The sequence below is a fragment of the Filicampus tigris genome, chromosome 7 (assembly GCF_054856515.1).
Source record: "Filicampus tigris isolate MCC_2025a chromosome 7, RoL_Ftig_1.0, whole genome shotgun sequence".
NCBI lineage: Eukaryota > Metazoa > Chordata > Actinopteri > Syngnathiformes > Syngnathidae > Filicampus > Filicampus tigris.
Genome location: NC_141223.1, coordinates 21,312,838 through 21,325,800, shown reverse-complemented (window position 1 = coordinate 21,325,800; position 12,963 = coordinate 21,312,838). Strand labels below are relative to the sequence as shown.

The 12,963-nt window shown below is 40.3% G+C and overlaps 1 protein-coding gene across 1 annotated transcript; it reads left to right on the top strand.

Annotated features, from left to right (window-relative positions):
- The first annotated feature begins 2,307 nt into the window (after positions 1–2,307).
- Positions 2,308–12,898, top strand: LOC147145150 (junctional adhesion molecule 3B-like). The gene is made up of 9 exons (XM_086036878.1): positions 2,308–2,489; positions 4,501–4,572; positions 4,664–4,777; positions 4,922–5,074; positions 7,037–7,239; positions 7,455–7,554; positions 10,254–10,383; positions 10,465–10,516; positions 11,784–12,898. The coding sequence occupies exons 1-9, from the start codon at positions 2,414–2,416 to the stop codon at positions 11,817–11,819; spliced, it is 936 nt and encodes a 311-aa protein (XP_085893004.1). The 5' UTR covers positions 2,308–2,413; the 3' UTR covers positions 11,820–12,898.
- Positions 12,899–12,963: the final 65 nt, after the last annotated feature.

Sequence of the window (12,963 nt, the reverse complement as noted above, 5' to 3'; positions counted from 1 at the left end):
TACTGGTCATTGACAAGTACAAACTCATTTGAATAAGCATACGATGCTGGCAATTCACGACAATATCAGATATACCATAATTTAACTCACATATGTTGAAAACAATTAAAAGTCCAACAAATCCAGAGTAAGGGACTAGGTAATTTTGTAATCATTTTTGAGGTAAGCTCGTTTGCACTTTTGACTGATTGGTATTGAATTAAATATTGTTTTTCCCATGGTAATAAATGATGTGGTCTTCAACAACATTATGTGATTAACATGCATTTCCTGACCATCTTCCACCCCTATGCCCTTGTGCATATTTTGACTGAACACCTTGTCCTCATCATAGTCATACGGGTGCATTTATTGATTGATTGATTTTACATTACATTGCACGTAGCACCACCATGCAAAAATGTAACCGCTACTGAAATATAAAACAGATTTTATCAGACAATGTCTATTATGACGAATAGCTCACACATGAAAGTCTGGATGCATAAAAAATGTCACCAAGTGCCACCAGAATGACAAGTTTTAAAATTTACTAAGAAAGTAGGCATCAAGTTATTGGTTTTGTAACATGATACCTTAAAATTCGTCACTTCTTCATATAGGCTCATGTGTTCTTTTGCTGCTGTTGTCTTCAGTACGTTCTCATAGAGGCTGGAAACTTCGTTGGTGGCCTTTTCCTCCATATATTACTGCTGTGCAGAATTAGGGATGACATCCTTTCCTAAAAGTTGATTAGTAGTAGGCATGGTGTGGCCCATCTGGAGTACAGTCTTGTGAAAATTCCTGGTGGGCGGGCCAGCAGAACCCCCAGTATCGATCCTTGGGCCATTAGATACCAGGCTGCAAGGAGAGACTGACAACAACCAAAAAAGAAAAAAAGAAAAAAAGTTATATATGAACTTTAAACTGTTATCTTGATTTATGATGTCTAATTATAATTCAGATTGTTTTAGTAAATTGGAACCTGCTTTTCATTCGTTTTCATTTTTAAATTAACCACTTAGAGTGCTGAAGACGAGTTTGCATGGTTTTAACAGCTCATTTTCCAAACGTCATGTTAGTGAAACTTAGGCAAGAACGTTATATGAGGGGGAGTCATGACTCAGTGGTGGAGTCGTTGTTTCCCAACCCAGAGGTTGTGGGTTCAATCCCCGGCCATTGTGACGGTGTCGAAGTATCCTTGAGCAAGACACCGGACCCCCAGTTGCTCTTGATACCTGAAGTCATCATTAGTGTGAAAGCGCTTTGAGTACTGAAGGTAGAAAAGCGCTACAAGTGACAGCCCATTTATGAACAGAGCTGAGTAAATTTAACATGCAATTGTTTAGTATCTTAAATGAGTAATTTTGAGTAGTCTTTACTTAAAGTCAAGAGTATTCGAAACTAAGTTATCAAGTACAGACTACTTGATTGATGTCTTTAAATCATTAAATGTCCTCGCCCCGGCGTACCTCTCCTCCACTCCTACTGCACCTTCCTACAGCGCAGGTCTGCGGAACAGGCGCTGCTCGAGGTGCGGAGGACCAATCGGAGCCTCAGAGGGGTTCGAGCCTTTTTTGTCGCTGGTCCTTCCCTCTGCAATGACCTCCCATGGGTTGTTAGGCGAGCCCCCTTTCTGTCCATTTTTAAAGACCAGTTGAAGATACATTTTTTTTCTCTGGCTCTTGATCAGACCTGAATTTTCCGGCTCTTTTCCGGTGTCAATTGTATATAGTGTTTTATGTCAATTTATTGGCTTTATTTATTTATATTGTATTTATATTTTATATATTATTTATGTCTATATCTATTATACATGTACCACAGCATTTTATTGTTTTTGTTTTATTTATTGTATATATATATTGTATTGTAAGTGCTTTGTTACAGTCCTACCTGTTATGAAATGCGCTATATAAATAAAATTGTATTGTATTGATCGTTTTAGTCTCTAAAACCCCATTTGTCTCTAAAACCCCATTTGTAAGTGTACTTCTCCAGTTCTAGTTGGTACTACTAAAATGGGCTAAAATGGCTTAGCACTCAGCAGGTGTTTGGTCCCTCTCTGTCTACACCCCCCCCCCCATCCTCCTCATCCTCCTCATCCTCCTCATCCTCCTCGTACCTGCGAGGAAGCGAGCGTGTTTGCAGCCGAGAACGATAAATGAGGAGTAAGAACAAGAAGAGCACACCAGCCTTAGAGCTCCATCCATTACTGTCCGTGCTGTTCATAGCGCAACATGGGTTGAAAGAGAACGAAGTGTTGTAAAGTTAGTCAAAGCAGACAAATGACGTACGCGTTACCTTTCATGTTTCAACTCATTCTTTGGAGTCCACGTTAACAGTACATTTTTGACTCCTCAACTAGGTTTAGTTCGCGATAGACGGTTACTACCGTGTAGTTTACACGTGACGTGTTTATTGGTCAGCTGCTATGTCGGTCGTGATAGCGAAAAGCAGAACATGTGCTTTGTGTGCGGCGTCACTTTGTCTTGTGTTCGCCTTCATCTGTAAGTAGACTGTCCATGCTGCTTGTCTACTACTGTAAATAATGGCAGTGTGTGAGAGAGACAGAGAGAAGGGCTTTATGTATATTGTGACACGCTGAGCCGAGCATCTTTTGTTGGAATGTGTTGTAATGCAAAATGGAGTGATATGAATGTGGCACAGCAGTAGGAACCTGAAGAATTAATTAAAGCCATTCCAAAAGCAGTATAGGGGAATCTCACCACTGTTTTCACGAATTGATACATCTCACTTCATCTGTTATAATATTATTAGCTTTGAACTAGCTGGAACAAATATGTTAGCACTCTTGAATATTTAAGATGGAACAAATATATTCGCACTCTTGAATGTTGAAAATGTCTGAAAAGTGTTGGAAAACCACCTATTTCCTCTTTCTGTGAGCGCAATGCAGTCACATATATTGGAAGCCTAGAGCTTTTTTTTTTTTAAATAAGAATAAAAATAGGAAGGTTGGATACATTTGAGTGGGCTTGTTTTATTAAAAGCGACCATTGTTTTATTCATTGCATCACTCATGGCTCTAAGAATTTTGAAAAAGAGCTTTGCAAAAAGCTGTAACACAGGCGTTGGCTTTTGTTGGCATTTTGTCCTGTAGGGGGCATGTACACAAATGGTGCTGCGTTCGCACCATTGGTGTGTCACAGCCAACTGTTGTGATTGTGAAGGACCTTTTCCTAATGAAGGAAAGGATTTGTTTGTCGTCCACATTTGTTTTCGATGGTCTTCCAAGTCTTTTGGCCACAGGAAATGTTTCTGTTTGATGGGTTTGTCTTGATTTTCAGCCAAATGGTGATTACTTGCTTCACCGGTAGTGACAGCTGACTTCATATTGAGATACGACCTCACTAGTAGATTTCAAATGAATATACCACACTTGAAATGACCTCTCGGCCTTTTATCTGCTCCTTGTTAGTGAAATAATGAGGGAATGACGCATACCTGGCCATGAAATGTGTTGTAATTCGTACACCGTTCACCTGATTTGGATGTAAATACCCTCAAATTAAAGCTTAGATTCTGTCTGCACTTAAAGCATAATCTTGATGGTTTCATTTCAAATCCATTGTGATGTTGTACAAAGCTGGAATGCTGGAAATTGTGTCAATGTCCAAATATGTATGGACCTGACTGTATGTTTATGTAATTGCATCATACATCATCCATCCATCCATTATCTATACCGCTTATCCTCACAAGACTCGCGGGCGTGCTGGAGCCTATCCCAGCCGTCTTCGGGCAGTAGAATTGGTTGTCAGCCAATCGCAGGGCACACAGAGACAAACAAACATCCGCACTCACAATCACACCTCGGGGCAATCAACTTACCATGCATTTTTTGGAATGTGGGAGGAAACAAGAGTACGCGGAGAAAACCCGCGCAGGCACGGGGAGAACATGCAACGGCGGACGTGCTAACCAGTCGACCACCGTGCCGCCCATCATACATCATACCAAGAACTTTTTCTAAAGCTCTGCATCTCTCCTGGGGCTCAGTGTGTCCATAGCTCAAAAAAGTAACAACTTAATGTACCAATAAAGCTCAAAATCAGCTCTAAACTCTATCTTCAATCCTCTACCTGCATCTGGAGAAAAGCCAGAACAATAAAAAGCCGTCACCGCAGAAATATTTGTGGTCCGTTCCAAAATCTCTATATTTTTATGAGCAGCAATTGAACATGTGGCGTTTCCCCTCTCATGACCCACCACCAGCCGCATTATTATCCAATTAAACACCATAAAGAGATGCCATAAACGTGGTGTAGGCGATGCTGTGTGTACCCTTCACTCTGTTTTGGATTAATGATCTTTGATAGAAATATGAAGCGTTTAATACTTCTCATCGCAGGGAGCTTGTGTGTGTGTGTGTGTGTGTGTGTGTTTATCATGATAATCCGCTGTTTATAAGGCGTGATGCCCAGCTGCTAATGTCTGCTAATGAAAACTCCATCAGGCTGACTAAGCATTAAGTGTTTTTCTTCCATCTTTCCACAGGCCACATCCCATCATCACTCGCAGTAATCCTCAGAACCACGGACGAGATCGTGCGGGCAAATGAGTTTGAGCGTAAGTTGTCGCAACCTATTTTAGCACAAGTAGCTTTTCTTTCCCTGTCAATTTGCATTGCACTTTTTCCACACTCCCTTACTCTACGCAGCTGTTGAGCTCACTTGCTTAATAGAGTCCGCCTCCACCGACAACCTGAGGATTAAGTGGAAGAAGATCAGGAACGGCATCCCAAGATATGTTTACTACCAAAGGAAGATAGTTGGTAAAGTGACACGGCAAGATGAGGAGAATGAATGGCGCTCGGAGAGAACTCTGCTTTGAATGCTGTTTGTGACCTGACCCGAGCCGTGTTGTGTGTTTCAATCAGCCATTGTAAACAGTTTTTTTTCTCTCTCTCCTCTTAAAGGTGACTTGGAGAACAGGGCACAGCTCAGAGAGCCGGCCAGCATTGAGATTTTCAACGCCACTCGCCAAGATGCAGCAGAGTATCGCTGCGAGGTGGCCGTCATGGACGGTCTGGGGGACTTTGATGAGATTAAGATTCGTCTTGAAGTGAGCGGTGTGTGAAATTAAACAACCAAGTAATTTTTTGGTCTGCCTGTTCCCCAAATTATGACTGTGAGCAAGCTGTTCTGTTTTACCGAAATGTGACATCACAATTTGGCTACTATACCTCATACCGCCCCTACATGGAGTTTCTCCACCCGAGACCAGAAATACCATCATGTCAAAGCCAACAGCCTTGCCGATATTAGCTTCTCATAACGGGAACATGCTCAACTACGCTACACTGAATTGCCAAATTACACTGAATTGCCAAATATAATTCAGTGTCTTAGTGAGCAAGTGCTGCCTTCATGAATGAAAAAAACAATCCATGCTTTTGCGGACTTCACAAGAGGCTGATTTTTTTTCTTCTCTGAGCTGCATCTCACCTCAATGACAACCACTAGCGCTGCCCCTGGTCACCATGGTCATGAACGCTGTGCTTGGCATTGGGCCCTCAGAAAGAAAAGCAAACTTATTTATACAGCACATTTCATACACAAGGCAACTCAATGTGCTTCACACAACCAAAACACATAAAAGCATTTACAAACATCTAAAGACATTCAAAGGCAAAGCAAAGAACAAAAGTAGCTTATTAAAATAATTAAACAACATACATTCACAACATTTAAACACATTTACAAACAAAATATTGCCCCAAAAAATTTCCTCAATTCTGTTTTGGTTTAGCTGAAGGAAATGTTGGTTCATCCAGTTGTTAGTTTGCTAGTCTAGACAGTGCCATATCAACTGAACTGCTGCCATTTGGGGAAACTGGACCAGTGAAAGTTTAATCGGAGTCACTGACGGAAGTTTAAAATTAGAGGTGGACTGGCCTATAGACGTGTACTATTTCTTCCCCCCCGGAAAAAAGGTGAATGACAAACGACGGAAGGGTACCCATGCTGCTGACGAATGACCAATGACGGACGCTCAATTTATAGTAAAATGCCCAGCTCTGACCATGATACACATTGGCAATCTGAAACAGTTCATCCAAAGGTAACATATACAGACTGAACAAAAGGGACCCAAGTACTGACCTTTGAGGGACCCTACATTTCATGGCCATCTGATCAGATTTGAGGCTTCCAATCAATCACAAAATAATTCCTTCTCTCCAAGTAGGACCTCCACTATTTTAGGAATGTTCCATTTAATAAAACCCAAGTTTACAGCCTGTCCAGTTTTAAGTAAGACTTGAACATGTAAATAAAATTGTATTGTATTGTATTCTAAACCTCAAGTGTCAAACTCAAGGCCCGTGGGCCAGATCCGGCCCGCCAAGGCAAATCATGTGTGTTGACTTGATATGTTGCTTTCAAATTGTCTTCACTTTTAACACTGGATATCAGATATTGCAAACATATGTCAGCATTCCCTCCTTTAAAATAAATTGAAAAACAGATGAACAAACCATTTACCGGCTTCTAGTTTCAAAACTAGTTATCCATCAATTTGTTGTGTACATGTGACCATATATGTATGATGTGGCCCGTGACAAAAATGAGTTTGACACCCCTGTTCTAAACTATTTTACAAGTGTAAAAACAAGAACTAAACCTAAAACTACTCAAGCTTTGTTAATGTATGACGGAGGTGAAGTGAGTTGACTCCGTATATTGCACTTTATGAGTTTCAAAATGGTTACATACATGTACCGGTATAAGCTTCAAAACGGTTACATGTGCCGGACAGCGCTCAATGACAGCGCTAAACATGGAGGATATTATTGTACTGATCAGCCAGGGCAGGTGTGAACACTTTTGTCGCTACATTTTAGTTACGCAGCAGAAAATTCTATTTTTGATTCTATGGCTGCCACATTGCCTCCTGGTCAGTCCAGGGTGTACCTCACTTCGCCCAAAGTCAGCTGGGTACCCTGACGCCTGTTGTTGCTGAACATTATGAAAAGGTCTACAGCAGTCTGTCTTCAAGACAAATCAAGAGGGAACATGTATGTTGTGCTCAGTGAAACCTGTGGTGCCCCGATGCAGCGTGGCGGAGGCAGTCACGGTGGGCACGTCGACTGAGCTCCTGTGTCTGGAGAACGAGGGTTTCCCTACACCAGTCTACCGCTGGTTCCGAAACAACGAGGAGCTTCCTCAAGACCCAAAGGACACGCCCGAGTTTATCAATGCCACCTACACCTTGAACACCAGCACTGGAAGCCTGGTATGACACCACCCATTCCTTACTTAGTACATTTGAATAAATATCCCACATGTCCAAATACCTTTGTCCATTCAGCATATCAGCAAAAGCAACGACTCTTTATTAGAACCTGTGCATTTGTCATTGGAAGTAAACGCCGGATGCAGGACTTGAATTTTGCATTTTGTCGACTGTGCAGCCGAGTGTCACTCAACTGACTTGACATTTTCCCTCAGAAATTCCTCAGCGTGAGGAAGGAGGACGCGGGGGAGTACTATTGCCAGGCCAAGAATGACGTTGGCCACGCCCAGTGTCCCTCCCAGTTGATGGAAGTCTGTGAGTGACGTCTGATTGCGTGTCCACTTTTGACGATTATAATAAAAATGTTGGCCTTGAGTATGTGGACGGCATAGAATGTGATGGGATAAAACACAGTCAGACACAAATTCGAAGGGATATTTGTGGTTGTCTAACTATTCCTAGTGGTCATTTGCAGAGGTGGGCATTCCGTCAGTACTGACAGACGCCTGTTTTGCCGACGATTGACACAAAAACAAAAACAAAAGACATCACTTTGCTATGACAACACATCTGCAATCTCTAAGTCTAATTTATTATGTATGTGAATTTATTTGAATGTAAACCAATCTTTACCGTTGGGGTTTTCTGTTGGATCATGGTGAAATGATCTACATTCAAGACTCGTCTCGTGTGTTGGCTTGCGGGGCTGAATACGGGCAGAGTTGCTTTCATTGACTATATGGAAAGGCTCTGCACTTCCTGTACAGTCGGTGGTGGTATGCACCAAAGAGCTGTAATCCGCCAATGAATCAAGAAGGAGGAGAAGAATAAGCAGACCACGACGAGCATTTTATAGACAGGAGTTGGAGTATGAGCTACTTGGATGGGATTTTACCTTTGGCCGCAATGCAGAGCGAGATTTACAGTTCAACCGATTGTCAAATAAGTGTATGTGAGTGTACACTGGTAAATGGTAGTGCACTCCATTTCTACTTTGAATCACATTGGATTTTTTATCTGTTGGACTATGACGTGTTTTTTTGTAGGGTCTTTAGGGACATACTGACTGATTCACTGACGGACACAAGGAATGGTGAAATTTACTGATGGAAGCAATGACGGAAGTGCGGTTAAAATAACATGATTGGCTGAGCGACCGACCATTACAGTTGGTTCGAAAAAAAAAAAAAATGATGGACTGGCGTGGGTGGATGGCTGCTGACGGACTGGCAAAATTGTGTAAAATGCCCACCTCTGGTAATTTGTCTCACAAATGACAAAAGGATTTGCCAGCTATACTTACCGGACACTTCATTAAGTACACCTACAACTTTAATGCAAGGTCTATTTTTATTTTTAAAAAGTTCTCCAAGGGCCATACAAAATGTATGATAACATATTATCTAAAGAAAAAATGTGTATTAATCATTACAGAGTGCTTCACATATTAATTGAAGCCAGACTGTCATGTGAGGTGTATGCCACAGTTGCCCTACATTAACAACAGTGGCTGTTGGGCTATATCAAAGTTCACCTTTTGTAGACTCGCTACATTGCGGATTTTTTTACAGTGTTATTTTGTATGCTGTTTGTTTACAGCATACGAACCCGTATTGTGTCCTTATTGACTGCCCGTATGTTTTGCAGTGAAATTCAGCAAGCTGTTTTTTAAAGCGTACAAACCCACCCCCGCATTGTAAAGTACTGTAGACCAATTTGAATACATCTCCTCTGTGCCATGTGTCACACAACATGCGTTCGGCTTACTAAATTTAATTTAGTGAGGAAGAAGAGGGCACAAGTGTCAATAAAGATAGGATGAACTTATGAGAGAAACGTTAATGGTGAGCTTTTACAGCCTTAAAACAGTATAATTGCAAAAAAAAAAAGTTTCCTACTTCGCGGATTTCGCCTATCGTGGGTTATTTGTGGAACGTAACCCCCGCGATAAACAAGGGGCCACTGTAAACTGTTAAATGGCTGATTAATGTAAAAAATACAGTGGGTACGGAAAGTATTCAGACCACCTGAAAATTTTCACTTTCTGTGTCATTGCAGCCATTTTCCAAAATTAAAAAAAGGTTCATTTTATTTCTCATTATTATACACTCAGAGCTCCATCCTGACAGAAAAAAACAAATGTAGAAATGTTTGCAAATTTATGAAAAAAGAAAAACTGAAATATCATAAATTTTAAACAATTTCTACATTTCTGTTTATTCTGTCAGGATGGGGTGCTGAGTGTACATTAGTGAGAAAGAGAACTTTTTTGATTTTGGCAAATGGCTGCAATGACACTGAAAGTGAAAAATTTCAAGGCGTCTGGATACTTTCTGTACCCATTGTATATAATGAATGAAATACTTTTTTCTTGGTCCCTTAATGCTTACAACAATAAAGGTATTAATTGCAGTCAGAAGGTTTGACTGTTTTCAAGTTTGTCCTATGTATTTGTTTAACTGTACAATAGAGAATAAATGGGGGGGGGTGCGTTTGAACGACTTTATCTTTGTTATATGTTGTAATGAGTAAAAAAATTGTAATGCGTTAAAAAAACAAATAAATAATGGGCCAAAAAAAATTGCCAACTTTAGAACTAATACCAGCCAGGCCGTAGTAATATCATTTGTTTTTGTTAATACACCAGCACGTAATGCATGTACTGCGATGCTGAAAGGCACTGGACAAAAAAATATAATGCAAGACAATTTTACATGAGCTGAATTCAAAAGATTTCTTTCAAATATTGTTCACAAATCAAGTCACGAGTGTGGAATGCCAAGATGCTGATTAGACATGATGACTATTGCATAGCTCTGCCTTTGGTTGTCCACAATATGACCACTGTCGTAAGACTTACACAAAACTACAACCACAATATACATACTAAAATGGATGCTGACAGAGTCAGTCATAAGTGAGTGTATTAAACATTTTCTCATTAGATTGTGTTAGTGTATGGAAATAATTGTATATTGGTACATGTTACAAGATTTTCTATACATTTTCTATAGATGATGATGACATCCTCAACATAGTCTTCAAGGCTGTCGGCGGCATGGTAGCGATCCTCTTTGTGATTGGCGGCATTTGGTATTGCGTTTCACGCACCTTCTCTTCCAAAAAAGGCCAAAAGGAAAACAAGTGAGTATTTACACAGTAATACTAATCTATTTACTCCTACATTGACAAGATAGGCATTCATCGTGTCGTCTTTTACTACAGATTCAGTTGTCTGGTGCAGAGAGATGGTCTCTACTACGCTAAATCAGATGAGGTACAAAATTTGGCATACCCTAGAGTTACAGGGGGGGTATTATGTGGAATGTACTTTTCAATTGCTTGCGTGCAAATATTTATAGCTCTGTGCCTGCCCACTCATCCAATAAATCTGCCTTTTTTTGCATTGTGACAAACTGCTAAGCAGAGCTGCAGTGTTACCACAGATTAGCATTAGCTTCTGATAAGCGTCATTCAGCGTGGGCCGATTACCGGTTTGACGGGTTTTGAGAGCCAAGGTGTCAATAACCGCTAATACTGCTTACCGATAATGAGGAGCCTTTTTTGAGGGGATGTCTAAGCAAGGCACAATATGGTTGGCTGCTTGCAGAGTTGAGTCAACGAGCCGCTTCTTTGAAGGCAATTGTTTCCATTAACTTCTCATTCTGGTGAGCAGAGAGGGGTGAGCAGTTACGCATAGAGGAGGGAGGGAGCAAGACAATAGAGACACTTCAAACAAGGATCCCTTTTTGCTCTGGTTAATGTGCATTTTTAAGTGCCAGCGGGTACTAGTTAGCCCCAGGACCTGAGTATGCCATGGGTCTGTTCTAAAAATAGTTCACTAGTGATGGGACACTAAGAATTTAATCAGAAGATGAATGTTACATCATTTATTATTTATGTGTACTTAACATGGTACACATTTCATCTGTACCAAATATTCAATATTTTGTTTAAAACTAAAGTGGATTGTGCTCAAAGGGAAAAATGCAGTTTTTACTCATCCAACTATTTCAAAAAAGGTCATTTTGGAGCTGTAATTTTAATAATTATAATTACAGTGATAGACTAGTTGGGCAAATTGCTGGGTCGGTCGGTCCCTGTACGACCGGTTTGGTCCGCTTTGCCGGCAGTAAATGGGATTTGTTAACTGTTGGACTCCACCAAGGATTCTGTTCATAACCTTTATCGACAGGGTTTCTAGACACGGCTGAAGCGTTTATGGGGTACGGATTGGTGGCCCCAGTATTGCATTACTGCTTTATGCAGATGATGATGTACTGTTGGCTTCATCAAACAGCGATCTCGAACCCTTCGGAGCGGTTTGCAACCAAGTGGGAAGTGGTTGGGATGTTAATCAGCTCCACCATATCTGAGGCAGGGTTTCCAGGTCGGCGATGAGATCCTGCCGAAAGTGGAGGAGTTCAAGTGTCTTGGGGCCTATTTTGACAAATTGAATCAGCTGGGAACTGCTTGAAATTGTGGGGAACAAATGCATAATAGTATATCTCCTGGAAGGCTAAAAACATTTTTCCCCCCTCTAGGGAAATTTCCACCACAAGTCATCTTTCATCATCTGAGCTTATGAAGAAGTAACAAGAATGGCGCTGGTTTTTACCTTCAAGCTGTAACATGGCACAGTCTATTCTCTGATGTACATCAAAATAAAAGCAACTTGCCAAAATAATGTTCAATACTAGTTTTGTGGCACTAGTTCATGTTTTTTATAGCGTTGACAGATTTTATATTATGAAAGTACGCTGAGTATCCAACCAATGATCAAGGTTAATTTGGTAATGTGCAATGAATGTCAACATAATCATTTTGGGGTGGAATAAACAAGTAGTTGATAAGTACGTTAAATAGACAATACATAAAAGTAATACATTGGTAAATAATAAAGAATACACACAGTCTTACATTTATTACAAGTTCAAGCAGATATGCATAATTTTTACTGTACAGGCAGTTGATATACTGCACCTTTAACTATAAATATAGTAAAAAAGAAAACTGTAAACAATCGTTGACATTTTTGTATATCTTGAAGAGTAAGTGAACAAATGTGAAACAAATATTATCCTGACCTGATTAAAGGTGATCTCATTTTGAGCCTCAATTATTAAATGGCTTGCTTAGCGTTTTACTCTGCTGGAGTCGACGAGAATGAAATATTGACGGACTAGAGCACTGACGAATGCCCACCTCTGCTTACTAGTGGCCAAGAGTTGAAAGGTATTTGTGCACACTGTAGACAGCCAATAAATATAAGCCGACTGAAAACTGGGGATCTCCGATAACATGAGGCACAATTTAACTGCCTTGAGCATACAGTATTAACAACTGATGCAATTACATGCTATTTATCCCACAGGATTCTACATAACAGTGGCTCAGGGCCCACGTAGATAAGTGTGTGTGTGTGTGTGTGTGTGTGTGTGTGTGTGCGCATGCGTGTGATTGAATTTCATAAATATGGTATGATTAAATCAACACAGTCTTTCTCAATACTTTTTAGTTCAACTCAATAAATAGTCCCCAAATACTCAACTGTTTCCCATGCAGTAATCTTATTGTACTGTAAACAAACAAGGTAATAAGTTGTTCAAAATGGAAATTTTACAGTGCAATAGTAACTGACAACTGCTGTTTCAATTTTGTTTGTTTGTTTTTGATGGAACGGTTGTAAAATGCTCGGTGCTTGGTTGATTTTTGTTATTAAAA

Excerpts from the sequence above, each read along its gene's own strand:
- LOC147145150 (XM_086036878.1), top strand. The coding sequence starts at position 2,414 with ATGTCGGTCGTGATAGCGAAAAGCAGAACATGTGCTTTGTGTGCGGCG. Across the intron at positions 4,778-4,921 it reads CTACCAAAGGAAGATAGTTG|GTGACTTGGAGAACAGGGCA; the intron begins GTAAAGTGACAC and ends CTCCTCTTAAAG. Across the intron at positions 7,555-10,253 it reads CTCCCAGTTGATGGAAGTCT|ATGATGATGACATCCTCAAC; the intron begins GTGAGTGACGTC and ends CATTTTCTATAG.